The sequence below is a fragment of the Chrysemys picta genome, chromosome 3, assembly GCF_011386835.1.
Source record: "Chrysemys picta bellii isolate R12L10 chromosome 3, ASM1138683v2, whole genome shotgun sequence".
NCBI classification, from domain to species: domain Eukaryota; kingdom Metazoa; phylum Chordata; order Testudines; family Emydidae; genus Chrysemys; species Chrysemys picta.
Window position 1 is genome coordinate 20,464,673 of NC_088793.1, and position 18,820 is coordinate 20,483,492.

Sequence of the window (18,820 nt, forward strand, 5' to 3'; positions counted from 1 at the left end):
TAATCCCATAAACACTTTCTCACTTATTTATTTATTTTTCCCTTTTCATTAAGGAAAGCAAAACAGGGGAAGGAGAACCTATGGCAGGAAAATGTCCGAAAGGAAGAGGAGGAGAAAAAAAAGCGATTACAGGAAGAGCGAATAAAGGAAAAAATTCAGGAAGAAAAACAAAAAGCTGAGGAGGCAGCTGCCCAAGTGAGAGAGAGGGAGTTCCAGTTGCAAAAACTGACTGAGGAGAAACATGAGGAGGAGAGGAACAAGCTAGCTGAGATTCAGAGAGAAACAGAACAACAAAGGCAGAGACAACTGGAAGAAGACAAGAGGAAGCAAGAACAAATTGCAAAAGAAGCTGAGGAGAGGCGTAAACAGCATGAAGAAGAGAAGAGAAGAAAAGATACAGCCAACCTGCAAGAGTCAGAGAAACACACTTCAAAATTAAACTTAAATGAGAAATTTGCAGACTTGTTGAAACAGACTGAGGGTAGAAATCTTAAGCCTACGTGGAGAAGTGAAGGTAAACTTCATCTATTGATTTATTTTTTGTTAAAAATGTTCCTTGTTGTCTTGAATGACTATTGTTACTTCATATTTAGACATTTTATTGTAGAATGACAGTATTGTAGGTTATGTGTTTAAAAATTGATGTTGGAGACCATGGCCCATATCCATAGTTGGTGTAAATCTATTGACGTCAATTGAGCTATAACAGTTTACACCAACATTGGATCTGACCACAAATGTTTCAATCCTTTCAGTTAACAAATCCTGGACACTTGGAGCAGTAACGTTTTGGCTTTACTGCACTTTGTCTATGCAACAGAATACTCACCACATGTTGTGGCATGAGATGTTCATAATTTCTTTTAAAACAATTTTTGGTAGTCAATGAACAGGTAAGAATCCAGTAATGAGAATGAGTACAGCCTTAAAGTAACATTGGTTCATTGATTAACACTTATATAGGTATCATAACCTCAGTTACTAGATGGTGGTCAAAACTGAGGTCAGCATGGCATTATGGATAGGATATTGAAAAATGCTTAGTGTTAGCTTAATTCTGTTCCCATTTAACTTGATGGTAGTTTTACTATTGACTTAGTGGAAGCAGAATTATATAATACATTTTTTGCAAATTGTTAACCATTGTTATGGCTTTAGTGTGGCTGGTTTAGTAGTATTACTTATAGACTTAGAGAAATGTAGAGACTGAGACTATATCAAATAGAAATATGTAATATTTTGCTGTTCTGGGCTTTTAAATTTCTCCTTGACAAGAATGTCACCTGGGTTGCAGGCCACTCATTGTTGAGGTAGCCTTTTCTAATCAATTTGAAGGAAATGTAAAACTTCTATACATAAATGAAAGAAAAATTAAAACACTGATTCTGGAGAAGATATTGAACAAGAAGAGATGGGAAGGAAGACAAAGACTTCATATTTTGACTAAGCAGATCTGTGTCCACTGCTACTCCTGTTTATTACGTTAATCATAATAGTCTGGGTGATGTTCTGCTCCTTCCATCTGTTTGTTGTACCTAGTTATCTCTCACCATTCACTTAGACTGTAAGGTCTTTAGGGCAGAGACCATCCTTTTGTTATATCAGTGTATAGTGCCTAGCACAGTGGGGTCCTGAACAAGCTTGGGGCCTCTTGGCACTACTTAAATACCAAAATAATAAATACCACTAATACTTTTTCTTCTTTCAGGTAATGTAGTTAGTGCCTCAGAATCTAGGAATTCAGCTGGCTTGGTGAATTACAGAGCTTTATACTCATTCGAAGCAAGGAATAATGATGAGATGAGTTTTAATTCTGAGGATGTAATTCAGGTAAGACTGGTAGTTCATGCTAAACTAACCAGAAGAATCATTGACATATGTCTTCATCAAAATTAATGTTTTTTTTTTTTTTAAACACATTTTAGATCTGTTCAAATTTACACTAATTGCTTCTTTTTAGGGGGGGGTAGTGGGATTGATTTAAGCAATATGCACCTCTAGGACTGAAGTGTTATAGAGAAGTCGAGGGCCAAGGACTGGTACTGACTACTATGAAATGGTCAACTTGGAAATCATTATTGCTGTTATAAACTTTATGAAATGAATAACAAGAATAAGCTAAATAATCACTGCTCTCCCATCTCTAGTGCAACATTTTGCAGGTATGCATATAAGACTGCAAAGAAAATTGCCTGTAGTAATGCGAACATAGTAAACATTGTCATAGATAAAAGTATATAAAACAAGATTATTTGTGGTGCTAGAATTATTAAATACCTGACCTACCTGGTTTGAATAGGTTTGAGGGTTTCTCCCAAATAATTAAATATCTGAATAGTGTTCTCTGTTACGTTATCTGCCTGGTTCTTCTTCGAGTAGATGCAGATGTGGTGTGTGTGTGTGCCCAGCACACTGGAGCCAGAGACTTTTGGCTAGCAGTCCCCATAGAGGGGCGGCTCTCGCACCTCATGGCTGTGGCCCCTCCCTTGGCTGTATGAGGCAGCACTGCTCCAACCCCCTCAGCTCTTTCTCACTGCCTGTGGCTGGAGTCAGAGGTTTGTGCGGTTGTAGTCTCACAACCTGACATTTAGTCTTAGCCTAGTTTAAACACTGTCCTTCCTGTTGAGAGGCGACCCCCCACACTCAGTGCTTGCTTTGCCTCGGCAAGGCCCACCTTAAAGAGTGTGTATCATTTAAAAAGAGGACTTAGTTGGTGCAGGATCTTTGTCTCAAGTAGCACCTGCTTGAACAGGCCATGTGGCCTGATCTGGTACCAAGGCCCTCCTCAGGTCAAAGATTGCCCTCAGGCTTGGAGAGTGCTGCCACCTCTTGTTCTGGGGCAGGTGCCTTGCTGAAGAGGCAGAGGAGCCGTTCTCCATTGTCGGCACAGAGGAAGAGGTCTCATAAGACCAATTGAGACTTCTCCAGGTCACAGAGCGACACTTCTGTTTCCCCCAGGAACAACACAGACTGGCATAGGACCAGTTCTGGCACGTGGGATGGTGTGGGTACGTCTGACCCTTCCCTACTACTGAGTGGGAAGGACAGAAACCCTGTACTATTGATTCTGGTTCCAGCCTTTGGGTGTCCATTGAGTCAGGTACCGACAAGGGAGATGCCAGTACTGACTGCGTCCATGTCGTCAGTCTACCAGGAAACCACATACCTCCTCTGCCTTTCGCTCCCAACCTCACTGTTGGTCCAGGACTTTCCCAGGGCTGTGCCAATCCTGGCCTCTCTGATGGAGTGAGACACTGAACCTTCGTGTCTGTTGGCACCGTGTACAGACACACTCCTCACTGTGGTGGGGATGGAGCCAGTACTGGAAATGGTGCAGGGGACCTTGGCACCCAGACCCTTTCTGGTCCCACAGCATTTGACGCTGCAACCATTGACATTGACGCAATTGGGCACTTTCGGACGACTGTTTGCACCAAGACCAACGCTGCCTGTGGCACCAGCATGCTCAGTACAGACAGGACCATGTTCATCGGGGATACCAGTTCCAACTTGGTTCTGGGCGACAAATTAATTGGACCGCCTATTGACTCCCTTGGGCATCATTCCACCCATACTGCTGAGATTTTGGGGCTCTCATTCCTAGTCAGAGTCATCATCCTCCACTCCACATCACCTGATGAACCTCAGGGGCCGCCAATGGAACAGTATGGCTCCCAGGGTTGGCGGGTACCCCATGGCTGGGAAGGAGGTCTCTGGCCTGGGCTCTACTGGCCACCAGTGCTGTACCTGTATCAGTGACCTTGGACTCAGTGGGAGGTTCCTTATTAGCAGAGATCCCGCTTTTCATCACATTCAAAGCCAAAGTCACTTGCATGGTCGACGGTGGCTTCAGATCAACTGCAAGCCCAAGCATCAGTCTGCTCTCTCCTGGGTACATCTTCCCAGGAGTGAAAGCCAGTTTTGGCTCAGCTGAGACCTTGTCGCCGGACAATGCCATGCTAAATGGTTCATCCTCACCTTCTATTCTGGACAACTTTAAGGTGTACCAGGACTTCTTATGCCATATACCTGCATCATTGGGCATCCAGGCAGAGTTCCTCCAAGAGAACACACACACACTCCCTGAGGGAGTGGCCATCCTGGTCAGTGATGCGATCCTTGAGTCAGTGAGAGCCCTGTGGAGTACATCAGCCTTGGGATCGCCAGGGGCTAAGTGCATGGAAAAGCGCTTCTTTGTTCCCATGGATGGATTTGAGGGGTTCTTTTCCCACCTGGCCCCGAATTCCCTGGACGTAACAGCGGTAAACAACGCCCCAGGAGGGTTGGTTCAAGTCTACCCCCAAGGACAGAGACTCCAAGCAATTAGATGTTCTGAGCAGGAAGTTCTATACCTCATCGTCCTTACAGTTTAAGATCACAAATGAACAAAGTTTGGTGGCCAAATATGATTTTCGCAGTTGGTCAGCCATGGCTAAATTTGAGGACCAGCTGCCCGAGGTCTTGTGTGAGGAGTTCTGAGCAAAAAAGAAGCTTACAAGAAGTGGAAGATTGGACAAATGACTAGGGAGGAGTATAAAAATATTGCTCAGGCATGCAGGAGTGAAATCAGGAAGGCCAAATCACACTTGGAGTTGCAACTAGCAAGAGATGTTGAGAGTAACAAGAAGGGTTTCTTCAGGTATGTTAGCAACAAGAAGAAAGTCAAGGAAAGTATGGGCCCCTTACTGAATGAGGGAGGCAACCTAGTGACCGAGGATGTGGAAAAAGCTAATGTACTCAATGCTTTTTTTGCCTCTGTCTTCACAAACAAGGTCAGCTCCCAGACTGCTGCATTGGGCAGCACAATATGGGGAGAAGGTGACCAACCCTCTGTGGAGAAAGAAGTGGTTCGAGACTATTTAGAAAAACTGGACGTGCACAAGTCCATGGGGCCAGATGCGCTGCATCCGAGGGTGCTAAAGGAGTTGGCGGATGAGATTGCAGAGCCATTAGCCATTATTTTTGAAAACTCATGGCGATCGGGGGAGGTCCCAGATGACTGGAAAAAGGCTAATGTAGTGCCCATCTTTAAAAAAGGGAAGGAGGGGGATCCGGGGAACTACAGGCCAGTCAGCCTCACCTCAGTCCCTGGAAAAATCATGGAGCAGGTCCTCAAGGAATCAGTTATGAAACATTTAGAGGAGAGGAAAGTGATCAGGAACAGTCAGCATGGATTCACGAAGGGGAAGTCGTGCCTGACTAACCTAATTGCCTTCTATGATGAGATAACTGGCTCTGTGGATGAGGGGAAAGCAGTGGATGTGTTATTCCTTGACTTTAGCAAAGCTTTTGATACAGTCTCCCACAGTATTCTTGCCGCCAAGTTAAAGAAGTATGGGCTGGATGAATGGACTGTAAAGTGGATAGAAAGCTGGCTAGATCGTCGGGCTCAACGGGTAGTGATCAATGGCTCCATGTCTAGTTGGCAGCCGGTTTCAAGCGGAGTGCCCCAAGGGTCGGTCCTGGGGCCGGTTTTGTTTAATATCTTTATTAATGATCTGGAGGATGGTGTGGACTGCACTCTCAGCAAGTTTGCAGATGACACTAAACTAGGAGGCGTGGTAGATACACTAGAGGGTAGGAATCGGATACAGAGGGACCTAGACAAATTAGAGGATTGGGCCCAAAAAAACCTGATGAGGTTCAACAAGGACAAGTGCAGAGTCCTGCACTTAAGACAGAAGAATCCCATGCACTGCTACAGACTAGGGACCGAATGGCTAGGTATCAGTTCTGCAAAAAAGGACCTAGGGGTCACAGTGGACGAGGAGCTGGATATGAGTCAACAGTGTGCTCTTGTTGCCAAGAAGGCTAGCGGCATTTTGGGCTGTATAAGTAGGGGCATTGCCAGCAGATCGAGGAACATGATCGTTCCCCTTTATTCGACATTGGTGAGGCCTCCTCTGGAATACTGTGTCCAGTTTTGGGCCCCACACTACAAGAAGGATGTGGAAAAATTGGAAAGAGTCCAGCAGAGGGCAACAAAAATGATTAGGGGTCTGGAGCACATGACTTATGAGGAGAGGCTGAGGGAACTGGGATTGTTTAGTCTCCAGAAGAGAAGAATGAGGGGGGATTTGATAGCAGCCTTCAACTACCTGAAGGGGGGTTCCAAAGAGGATGGAGCTCGGCTGTTCTCAGTGGTGGCAGATGACAGAACAAGGAGCAATGGTCTCAAGTTGCAGTGCGGGAGGTCCAGGTTGGATATTAGGAAACACTATTTCACTAGGAGGGTGGTGAAACACTGGAATGCGTTACCTAGGGAGGTGGTGGAGTCTCCTTCCTTAGAGGTTTTTAAGGTCAGGCTTGACAAAGCCCTGGCTGGGATGATTTAGTTGGGGATTGGTCCTGCTTTGAGCAGGGGGTTGGACTAGATGACCTCCTGAGGTCCCTTCCAACCCTGATATTCTATGATTCTATGATTCATTGCGGAATGCTGCTTGGGGGCCAAAATGGTTCCTGCAGTCCATCTTTGACATTGCAGACACTGTGGCCAGGGTCATGGCCTCGGCAGTAACTATGAAGGAAGCTTCCTGGTTGCAAAACTCTGGGATCACTCTGGACATCCAGCAAGCCATTGAGGACTTGCCCTTTGATGGCTAAGTCTTGTTCTCGGACAAGACTAAAGGCACTTTCCACTCCTTCAAGGATTCCAGGGCTATCTTCCAGTCCTTGGAAGTGTACATGCTGTCCACGCAAAGGCGCCACAATGGTGCGCAGCAGGAGCAACAATATCACCCGCAGCATTCCTTTGTGCAGCCTTTCCCCCTGAAACAGCAGGACTACTCTAGAAAGAGGAACGGCTCCACAATAGGAAGCAGTCGGGCTTGGGCTTCAGACAGTCCACATGATCTCCATCAGCACAGGCTAAGCACCCATTTTGTGTCCTTTGTCCTGAGCAGTGGTCCAGTCATTACTCCATCCCTTCGGTCCCCCCCATCCCTTTGGGGACAGGTTGGCCCACTTTTACAATGCTTGGATCTCGATTACCTCTGACAGCTAGGTTCTAGACACTGTCAGATCTGGCTACGCAGTCCAGTTCCTCTCCACGCCCCCTTCCCATCCCACTTCTCCATCCCTCTTCTCCATCCCTCTATAGAGACCCCTCTCACGAGATACTGCTGATTGAGCTGTATTTGTAGTTGGGAGCACTGGAACACTGGGGTCACAGCTTTTCTCCTGGTGCTTGTTGATACTGAAATATAAGGGCAGGATGAGAACCATTCTCAACCTTTGCAGCCTCTACAGATTCATCAAGTCATGAGATCCCGCATGGTCACTCTATTGGCTATCCTTCCTGTCCTGTGTCAGAATGACTGGTTCACTGCTCTGGACCTGCAGGATGCTTACTTTCATGTGGTGATTCTGCTGAGCCACAAGAAGTTTCTGCGTTTCGTGGTAAGAGAACGGCACGTTCAGTATACAGTTCTCCCCTCTTCTGCCCCCCACGTCTTCACCAAATGCATGGCAGTGGTTATGGCATATCTCAGGAAGAAGGGACTCCACATCTTCCTCTACCTTAATGACTGGTTGCCGAAGAGCAGCTCTAGAGGGGCGGTTCTCACCCACATTGACACCATGTTGAGTTTGCTCGACTGTTGGCACTCGTTTTAAACACCGCAAAGTCAACCTTGGCTCCCACTCAAAAAATCAAGTTCCTTGGGGCCCTGTTAGATTCCAGGAGGTCGAAGGTGTTACTACCTACCGACTGCTTCCAGGCAATTCAGCAGTTTTGCCTCAGTCTGCAATCTCAGCCTTCCATGACAGTGCATGTGTATCTGAACCTGTTGTGCCTAATGTCTGTTTGCACACAGGTGGTCCATCACTAGGTTGTACCCTCACCCACTTCAGATGCAGCTCAGGACAGTTTACTGCCCTGCCCTGCATTCTCTGGACAGGTCAGTTCGCCTTCTTCCAGCAGTCCTGGATTCCTTGTGCTGGTGGGAGTTCCCACGCATTGCGTGCCAAGGGATACCCTTTGTTTGGCCCTCTCCAACTAAGTCAGTGGTTACTAGCACTTCCCTTGTGGGTGGGTGGGAGGGGAGTGCATCTGGACTCATTACAGGGCCTGTGGTTGGAACAGGAAGCCTTACTCCATATCAGTGTGTTGGAACTTCCGGCCATCCACAATGCATGTTGTGCCTTCCGAGACCACATCACATACTCACCAACAATGCTACTGTGATGTACTACGTGAAGAAGCAAAGGGAGACAAGGGCGGCACATTCCAGGTTACTCTGCCTGGAGGTGATCAATCCGTGGCACTTTTGCATTGAGGGAGACATCACCCTGGTAGCATTCCATTTTCCAGGGGTTCAAAATCATCTCGTGGACTCGCAGTAGGGTTTTCTCCCTGAGTCATGAATGGTCCCTGAAGGAGAGTGTTTGCCAAGTCATCTTTGCAACATGGGATGTCCCTGCAATGAACCTATTTGTGACGAGGGAAAACCCAAAGTGTCAACTGTTCTGCTCTCGAGGGCCTCAGTCCTCTCTGACACCTTCCACTGCAGCTGGCGGTCAACTCTTCTGTACTCCTTTCCATGTATTTCGGTCATTCCTCAAGGTCATCCTCAAGCTCAAAGTGGATCAGGCCAAGCTCATTCTTGTTGCTCCAGCATGGATGAAGCAGTGTTGGTTCTCAGATATCCTTGCTCTGTCAATTCAACTTCCCATATAGTTTCCTCTCCATCCCGACCTGGTCAGTCAGAACCACGGCCAAACCCTCCATCGTGCGATCAGCTCCCAGCAGTGCTTGGAGGCTGTCCAACAAGTTCTACTTAACAAAGCAATTTAATCCAGTATTCTGAAATCTCTGAATATTAGACTTTGGTTTTATGGTGTTAAGTTATATATTTGCATGAGAGAGGGAAGTAAGAAAGGTATCTGTTAGTTTCAAGATATAATTAGCTGAGCATTCTTTTACTTTTGATACCCGCTTTTAGAAATATGCAACTCTATTTATTGGATAATTTCAGATACTCATAAAATATTTTGATTAAAAAACTTCATAGTGTCTAATTTAAGATGTGATCACTGGATGGACACATTTGTTCAAGTTTCTTCTGGCTAAGATACATAATGTATATAAAAAATTGTTTGAAGCCCCTTTTTTTTACTCTGTGTTTCTACCATACATAGCACAATGGAATCCTGATGTTGTTTGGCTCTGAGGTCTTACTATAACACAGATAACCATGATAGTAATCCTAGTAACTTTCCAACAAGCTCCACTAACTTCAGAGGCATGTTATGTCCTCTTTAGCCTTTAAATAAAACTGTAAATATGTCCCTAAGGGTGCATTATAATACAAAACCAGCAGTTTATCCTTTTTCCCATTTAAAAAGTAATTACGCACTTTATAAGAGCAAATAGCCTTGTCATATAGCTTGGGACAGTATGTTATTAGGCAATGGGATTCTTAGTTTTTTTTTTTAAAACGAAATTTTAAATGGGATGACAATGCAGTTGATGAGGTCTGATCCTTATGATCACAACTTTTCCAGTTAAATCCATAGAATTGTAGCATGTGCTGACAGCAAATATTTTATCTCATATTTTTGGTTTGCTTTTTCCCCCCAGGTTGATGAGAAAACCGTGGGAGAGCCTGGTTGGCTATATGGGAGCTTTCAAGGTCATTTTGGCTGGTTTCCATGCAACTATGTAGAAAAAATATCAGAAAGTGAAAAAGCTTTATCTCCTAAAAGGGCCTTACTTCCTCCTACAGTATTTTTGTCTACTACCTCAGCTCCTCCAGAGTAAGTTTATTTATTGACGATTCTAATTTTGGATAAAATACAATATGTTATGTAATAGCATTATGGATTACTGTAAATTAAATGCAGAAAATTTATTATAGTGACTATATGAGGAAGACCTATAATACAGCGAGTTAAACTTTGATCTTCTGAGTTGCACTGGGCAGCACATGCATTTTGCATATGTAAGAAGTAGTAGGTCTTGCTAATGTACTTTCTAAGAAAAATTGTGCTTGTGCTAAATTTGCAGACCACTTTCACCAAGTAGATCATCTGAAGACACTGATTACCAAAACGTACCTTTCTCAAGCCTAACTGTTAACACAACATGGCAGAAAAAATCCGCTTTTACTCGTACTGTGTCCCCAGGATCTGTTTCTCCTGTTCATGGACAGGTATGTTGGTGAGAATTTTATGTATTTTAAGTTCATGTTAACAATACTGAAATACTTTTGTATAGATGAGTTACACTTTTTCTAACAATTCACTGCAGTGATCTAGACCAGGGGTGGGCAAACTGCGGCCCTGCCTGCGAGCTGGTTTAAGCCAGCCCATGAGCTCCCGTGGGGAGCTGGGTCGGGGCCGCACCATGCGTTTCAGCCTTGCTCCGGCACTCCAACCGGGGCGCCAGGTCAGGGGCCACACCACGCAGCTCCCAGAAGCCGCACCATGGCCTCACTCTGAGGGCCTACGAGCCAGAGAAGGGACATGGCACTGCTTCTGGAAGCCACTTGAGGTAAGTGCCACTCGGAGCCTGCACCCCTGAGCTTCTCCCCATGCCCCAGTCGCCTGCCCCAGCTCTGATCCCCCTCATGGTCTCCAAACCCCTCAATCCCAGCCCGGAGCACCCTCCTGCACCTCAAACCTCTCATCGCCACTCCAGAGCCTGCACCCCCAATCAGAGCCCTCACCCCCTCCTACACCCCAACCCCAATTTTGTGAGCATTCATGGCCTGCCATACAATTTCTATTCCCCAATGTGGCCCTTAGGCCAAAAAATTTGCCCACCCCTGATCTAGACACTAAGCCAAATTCCCGGTTAGTGTGAATTGGCTTACTTCTACTGCAGTTTGTGGAACTATGTTAATTTACACTACCTGAGGCTCTGGTCCTTAAACTCTTTCTTCTTCTTTGAGGGCTTGTTTATGTCAATTCCAATCAGGTATGTGCGGGCACGCATGCATAACAGCAGAAAGATTTTTCCCCTAGCAGCATCCGTCAGGTAAGCCTGGGCGCCCCCTTGAGTCGCACCTTCATGGCGCTCAATATAGAGCCCTGCTGACCCGCCAGCCCCTCAGTTCCTTCTTACAGCCAGTGACGGTTAGCTGGAATGTCATTTAGCTCTTGTCTTGGCAAGCGCCATTCACAGTATCCGTTGTATATAGTTCTTGATACCGTTGGTGTTAGTTATTAGTACTTGTAGTGTAGATCTAGTTAGCGTTAAGTTTTCTTTGGGGTTCCCCTCCCCCCAACGCACTCGGTGCCATGGTATGCTGCAGTCCCTGGGCTTTAAAATTTGCGAGACCTGTGGCAAGCGCATGCCTAAAAGTGACCCGCACACTTTGTGCCTAAGGTGCCTAGGGGAGAGCCACCAGGAAGAGCGGTGCAAGATCTGTCGCGGGTTTTGCCCTAGGACTTTGAAAGACAGAGACCAACGTCTTAAAGTCCTTTTTATGGAGGCTGCGCTCCGGCCCCAGTCAGACTGTGGATTGGGGGATCCCGCATCTAGCATCACCTCCTCGGTGCGGAGCGCCCCAGCACCATCTACAGGGGAACCAGTGCCAAGAAAGAACTCATCTTGAGACTCTCGGCACTGTCATGGCTCCTCCCATGGACAGGCTGTGGGCAGGCACCAGTCGCAATCGCCGGTACCACAAAAGAAAAGGAGACCGGAGAGGGGCCGCTCTCTCCCGGCCAAGTACAAGGAGCCAGCCACTTGTTGGGCCACACCCCTCGGCTCCTTCACCCACTAGGGTCACGTCGACTCCTGCCCCGATGGTGGTGCAGTTGAGTCCAGATCCTCCCCACTCGCCGGCTGCAGGAGCCAACAGCTGCAGCTCCCATTGACTGCGGAGGCATTCGCGGCAGCACAGGACTTGTTGCGCGGTATGGCGCCGTTTTTCCCTCCAAGGAGGGATAAATCGCCAGCACCATCCCATCCCAAGGGGAAAGCAGACTATGACGTCGTGGTGCTCACCATCCCCAGAGCTCCCCACGGCACCACTCCTTTCCCCATTCCTCTTCAGGGACCCCCTCACGAGCAACTACTTATACAGGAGGTGCATTCACTCCTATCGCTAGGGGCAGTGGAAGCGGTTCCTCAGGAGCTAAAGGGCAAGGGCTTCTATTCCCGGTATTTACTAATACCAAAAGCCAAAGGTGGGCTCAGGCCCATCCTAGACCTGCAAGAGCTCAACAAGTTTATGAAGAAATTCAAGTTCTTCTTCGAGTGCTTGCTCATATCCATTCCATTAGGTGTGTGCGCGCCGCGTGCACGATCGTCGGAAGATTTTCTACCCTAGCAACACCGGCGGGTCGGCTGTGGAGCCCCCTAGAGTGGCGCCTTCATGGCGCTGAATATATACCCCAGCCGACCCGGCGCCCCCTCAGTTCCTTCTTACCGCCCCTGACGGTCGTTGGAACTGTGGAGCGCTGCTTAGCTGTTCTCCACTCTCCCTAGCTTCGTTAGTCATATCGCAGTTATAGTTATAGTTGTAGTTCTAGTGTTTATAGTTAAATTGTTTAAAGTTGTTTTAGTTGTTATTGTAGTTCAGGGGATTAAGGGGGTCGTCTCCCCCTTTCTCCCCCGGCCGCGGGGCCGGGCTCATGCCCAACGCTCCCGGCTTCAAGCAGTGCGCCTCCTGCGCTAAGCCTATGCCCACGAGCGACCCGCACGACTCCTGTCTGAAGTGCCTGGGAGAGTCCCGTCAAACAGATAAGTGCAAGATCTGTAAGGCCTTCAGACCCAGGACCAAGAAGGAGCGGGACTTTCGGCTCCGGCAACTCCTGATGGAGGCGGCACTTAGTCCGGACGCTCCATCTACAAGTCAGGCCCCGGCACCTAGCGCCTCGGTGCGCAGTGCCCCGGCGGCACCGGCTATGACGACCACGCGAGTGGCGTCGGACAAGCCTCCCCGGCACCGGACCTCGTCGGCACCGCAAGTACAGCAAGTGCCTCGGCGCCGGTCATTATCCCCGGGGCATAAAAAAGCCCATAAGACGGGGACCTCAGTGCCGAAGACGCCGGCTCCCCCAGTGCCGGGGGTAGAGCCGCGTCCACCGGTGGAGCACCGGAAACAGGTGCCTCCAGCACCGTTGACTCCGGCGCCGAGGCCGTTGAGTCCGGTGCAGATAGCGTCTCCACCGAGGCCGGCGGTGATACAGTGCCTCCCGTCGACTCCAGAGACCTTCACGGCGGCGAGAGACTTAATAGCTCTCACGGAGCCGGCACCGCCCCAACCTCTGGCACCGACGGCACCGTTGACTCGCCCGGTCCAGTCGAGGGGGAAACCTGCCTTGATGCGCCCTCCATCGCAAGGGCTGGAACCTCGGCACCGATCCAGGTCCCGAAGCAGGTCCCCGCGCCGCTCGCAGTCCCGGCACCGTATATCGCCTCGGCACCGGTCGTACTCGCGGCCAAGATCTTCTTCGCGGCACCGCTCTACGTCTCGGCACCGCTATGATCGTCGGCACCGATCAACGTCGAGACGTAGCTCTCGGCACCGCTACGGTCGACGCTCGACGTCGAGAGGCCGCTCCCGGCACCGGGCATACTCCAGTTCCTCGTCGAGGTCCAGATCCGACTCCCGGCACCGACGAGGTCATCGGCACCGGTCGCGGTCCCGGCACCGATCGCCGGCACCGCGTAGAGATAGATCATCTCCGGACCGGCACCGTGCGGCACCGCAGCCCACGGGAATCGTCTCGACGCTCTCGGCACCGCCGTGGCCATCGAGATCGGTGTCCCGCTCCTCGGAGGACCTCTCGAGATCGGCATACCCCCCTCAGGGGCAAGCCGAGGAACAGGACTTGGGACATTGGCAGGACACGACAGAGGACCATTCTCATGGCCCATCTCACTGGTCGTTTTGGACCCCGTGGGCGTACCATCAGGCGCAAGGGGCTCCAATTGCTTCGACCTCTCGCTCCGGTCACTCCGTCAGAAGGGCCCCGGAGTCCACCAACTCTCGGCCTCCGCCACGGGGCATGGAGGCTTCTGTGTCCGCACCACCTGACGCCCTAGACCCAGGCGCAGGTGATGCTCCAGCCCAGGAACAGGGAGAACAGGACCAGCCCTTGGATCCTGTTCCACCGGAGGCATCTTCCTCTTCTTCTCCGGATGAGGCAGTGGCGGGCACATCGTGCACAGGCCCACCTCCAATAGATCTTCGGGCTCACCAGGATCTTCTGCACAGGATGGCCCGTAACATGGACCTGCAGGCGGAGGAGATAGTGGAGGTGCACGACCCGATCGTGAATATCCTCGGAGCGGATGCCCCATCGAGGGTGGCGCTACCCCTGATCCGCACGATACAGGCCAATGCTTCTACGATATGGCAGACTCCTGCCTCTATCCCGCCCACAGCGAGAGGGGTGGAAAGGAAATACTTTGTCCCGTCTAAAGACTACGGGTACTTATATACCCACCCCCAGCCGTGTTCACTGGTGGTGGCATCAGTGAACGCAAGGGAGCGCCACGGTCAGCAGGCCGCAGCGCCCAAATCAAAGGAGGCTAAGCGCCTCGATTTATTCGGCCGTAAAGTTTACTCAGCCGGAGGGCTGCAACTTAGAGCGGCTAACCAGCAGGCGCTCTTGAGCCGCTATAACTTTAACTCCTGGAACTCTATGGGGAAGTTCAAGGAGTTGGTTCCCCAAGAGTCCAGGGAGGAGTTTGGAGCCCTGGTAGAGGAGGGTAAGAAGGTGGCTCGGACCTCCTTACAGGCCTCCTTAGACATAGCGGACTCTGCTGCAAGAACCCTGGCCTCAGGCATCGCTATGCGGAGGACCTCCTGGCTCCAGGTTTCGGGTCTGCCTCAGGAACTGCAGCAAACCCTGCAGGATCTACCCTTCGAAGGACAAGGGTTGTTTTCAGAAAAGACGGACTCTCGTCTGCAGAGCCTCAAGGACTCCAGGACAATCATGCGTTCCCTGGGGATGCATGTTGTGGGCGCTCAGCGCAGGCCATTTAGGCCGCAGCCTCAGCGCTTCTACCCCCCCCCCGCCTCGTCAGAGACAGGACTCGGCCCGGAGGCGAGGGCGAGGTGGTAGACGAAGGTGGACCGGCCCTCAACCCGGTCAGAACCAGGGGCCACCTAGACCACCTTCAGGCCCCAGGCAGAACTTTTGAAGGTGCGGTCGAGGACGGCGGCCCAGTCATCCCCCAGGATCCAGCCCCCTCCTTTCGCAATCGCCTTTCCCATTTCCACCGTGCCTGGTCCCTTATAACCTCGGACCGTTGGGTCCTTCGCACGGTGGACAGGGGATATGCTATCCAGTTTTCTTCAATCCCCCCCTCCTCCCCCCCTTCCCCGTCCCTCTTCAGGGACCCTTCTCACGAGCAACTTCTTATACAGGAAGTTTCTACGCTCCTCGCTATGGGGGCTATAGAGGAGGTTCCAGTGGAGTTAAGGGGCAGGGGATTCTATTCCCGTTACTTCCTCATTCCCAAGTCCAAAGGAGGTCTGCGACCCATCTTGGACTTGCGCGGACTCAACAAATTCGTAGTAAAGTTGAAGTTCCGCATGGTCTCTCTGGGGGCCATTATCCCTTCACTCGATCCTGGAGACTGGTTCGCCGCCCTCGACATGAAAGACGCATACTTTCACATTGCAATTTACCCGCCTCACAGACGCTTCCTGCGATTCGTGGTAAACAGGGTGCACTACCAATTTGCTGTCCTTCCCTTCGGCCTATCCTCGGCCCCACGGGTGTTCACGAAATGTATGGCTGTCGTGGCAGCGTACCTTCGTCGGCAAGGGATACAGGTGTTCCCGTACCTAGACGACTGGCTGATACGCGGTCGCACCAAAGAACAAGTTCGAGATCACGTCCACATAATAGTGCACACATTCAACAAGTTGGGTATCCTACTCAACAAGGACAAATCCACTCTAGAACCTACCCAGAGAATAGAATTCATCGGCGCGGTTCTAGACTCCAGACGCGCACAAGCCATCCTGCCAGACAATCGCTTTTGCACCATCACGAGCCTCATTCAAGGACTCAAGGCCTTCCCAACTACCACGGTGAGGTCGTGCCTTACCCTGCTGGGTCACATGGCTTCCTGCACGTACGTAACCAGGCATGCCAGACTTCGGCTTCGCCCACTCCAGACCTGGGTGTCATCAATATACCGCCCACATCGGGACAGCCTGAACATGGTGGTCACGGTCCCGAACTCGGTCCTGACCTCCCTCGCATGGTGGCTAGACCACAAGGTGGTTTGCGAGGGGATGCCGTTTCACGCCCCACAACCCTCTCTGCACCTGGTCACAGACGCTTCATCCCTGGGTTGGGGCGCCCATCTCAACGAACACCATACCCAGGGCCCGTGGACTGCACCCCAGCTAGCCCTGCACATCAATGTTCGGGAACTGATGGCGGTGCGCCTGGCGTGCCAGGCATTTCTCAATCTCCTACGTGGCCGCTGTGTGTTGGTTCTCATCGACAACACCACGGCCATGTTTTACATCAACAAGCAAGGAGGAGCACGTTCGTCAATTCTATGCCAAGAGGCCATTCGCCTGTGGGACTTCTGCATCGCCCACTCAATCCATCTCACGGCATCGTTCCTCCCTGGAGTCCAGAACACTCTGGCGGACCGACTCAGCAGGTCCTTTCAAACACACGAGTGGTCTATCCGTCCGGACATCATATATTCCGTTTTCCAGAAGTGGGGGTTTCCCCAGATAGACCTGTTTGCATCTCGAGACAACAGGAAGTGCCACGTGTTCTGCTCCCTGCATGGTCGAGCTCCGGGCTCCCTCTCGGATGCGTTTCTCCTTCCCTGGAAAGACCACCTGTTTTATGCCTTCCCTCCGTTTCCTCTGGTCCACAAGGTACTGCTCAAATTGCGCAGAGACCAGGCACAGGTGATTCTGATCGCCCCAGCGTGGCCGAGACAACATTGGTACACCACGCTGTTGGAGCTCTCGGTTCAGACACCGATCCCGCTTCCATTATGCCTGGATCTCATCTCTCAGGACCACGGTCGCCTGCGTCACCCCGACCTGCAATCACTCCACCTCACGGCGTGGCTGCTCCATGGTTCACCCAGGCAGAGCAGCAGTGCTCGCACTCTGTCCAACAGATTCTGCTGAGCAGTAGGAAGCCCTCAACACGGACCACATACTTGGCCAAGTGGAAGCGGTTCTCCTGTTGGTGCGAACAACGAGCCACGTCCCCGTTGCACGCACCTATTCCTCTCATATTGGAATATCTCCTCTCCCTAAAACAGCAAGGGTTGGCGATATCTTCAATTAGAGTTCACCTGGCCGCGATATCGGCCTTTCACCCAGGGGAACTCGCGTCTTCGGTATTCTCTAACCCGATGGTCGTTAGATTCCTCAAGGGCTTAGACCGGATGTACCCACAACAACGTCAGCCCGTTCCGACGTGGGACCTCAACCTGGTTCTCTCCAAGCTCACGGGTCCTCCATTCGAGCCACTGGCCACCTGTTCACTTTTGTACCTATCCTGGAAGACAGCCTTCCTCGTAGCCATCACCTCAGCAAGGCGCGTTTCTGAACTCAGGGCGCTTACATCCGAGCCCCCTTACACAGTTTTCCATAAGGATAAAGTGCAGCTTCGTCCACATCCTGCCTTTCTCCCTAAGGTGGTTTCTCCTTTTCATATCAACCAGGATATATTTCTCCCGGTCTTTCATCCTAAACCACATGCCACTCGCCAGGATCAACGTTTACATTCTCTGGACGTACGCAGGGCCCTGGCCTTCTATATTGACCGCACAAGGCACTTTAGAAAGACGACGCAACTCTTCGTTGCAGTGGCCGACCGAATGAAAGGCTCACCGGTCTCCTCACAACGCCTATCCTCCTGGATTACGTCTTGCATCCGGACTTGCTATGACCTGGCAGGTGTCTCAGCACCGCACCTCACCGCTCACTCCACGAGGGCCCAAGCTTCCTCGACGGCTTTCCTGGCGCAAGTTCCGATCCAGGACATTTGTAGAGCTGCGGTTTGGTCATCAGTCCACACGTTTACAGCGCACTATGCACTAGTGCAGCAGTCCAGGGACGATGCTGCCTTCGGATCAGCGGTTTTGCACACAGCAATGTCTCACTCCGACCCCACCACCTAAGTTGGGCTTGGGAGTCACCTAATGGAATGGATATGAGCAAGCACTCGAAGAAGAAAAGACGGTTACTCACCGTTGTAACTGTTGTTCTTCGAGATGTGTTGCTCATATCCATTCCAAACCCGCCCCCCGTCCCCACTGTCGGAGTAGCCGGCAAGAAGGAACTGAGGGGGCGCCGGGTCGGCTGGGGTATATATTCAGCGCCATGAAGGCGCCACTCTAGGGGGCTCCACAGCCGACCCGCCGGTGTTGCTAGGGTAGAAAATCTTCCGACGATCGTGCACGCGGCGCGCACACACCTAATGGAATGGATATGAGCAACACATCTCGAAGAACAACAGTTACAACGGTGAGTAACCGTCTTTTCCGCATGGTCTCTTTGGTCTCCATCATCTCTTCCCTGGAACCAGGGGACCGGAATTGCCACCCTCGACTTGAAGGATGCGTACTTTCATATAGCAATTACACCGTCCCACAGAAGATATCTCAGGGTTGTGGTGAGCGAAAACCACTACCAGTTCACAGTCCTCCTGTTCGGCCTTTCAGTGGCACCTCGAGTATCTACCAAGTGCATGGCAGTCATGGCCACGTTCCTGCACAGGGGACAGGTACAGGTGTTCCCACACATCGATGACTGGCTAATCAAGGGCCACTCCAGGGCTCAAGTGGAAGCACAAGTCAACTTCATAAGAATGATGTCAGACGAACTGGGCCTTCTGAACGTGGGGAAATCTACACTGTCCCTGG

The 18,820-nt window shown here is 50.6% G+C and overlaps 1 protein-coding gene across 28 annotated transcripts in view; it reads left to right on the plus strand.

Annotated features, from left to right (window-relative positions):
• ITSN2 (intersectin 2) overlaps positions 1-18,820 on the plus strand; it is a 127,672-nt gene that overhangs the window by 63,964 nt on the left and 44,888 nt on the right. For all 28 annotated transcript variants that reach the window (XR_010599374.1, XR_010599373.1, XM_065587571.1 and 25 more), the window contains 4 exons: positions 54-514; positions 1,709-1,830; positions 9,581-9,756; positions 10,007-10,151. Coding sequence is in view for 26 of the 28 variants with exons in the window: in XM_065587571.1 (XP_065443643.1) it covers positions 54-514; positions 1,709-1,830; positions 9,581-9,756; positions 10,007-10,151 (904 nt within the window). In the remaining 2 variants the exon portion in view is untranslated. The remainder of the gene's footprint in view (positions 1-53; positions 515-1,708; positions 1,831-9,580; positions 9,757-10,006; positions 10,152-18,820) is intronic.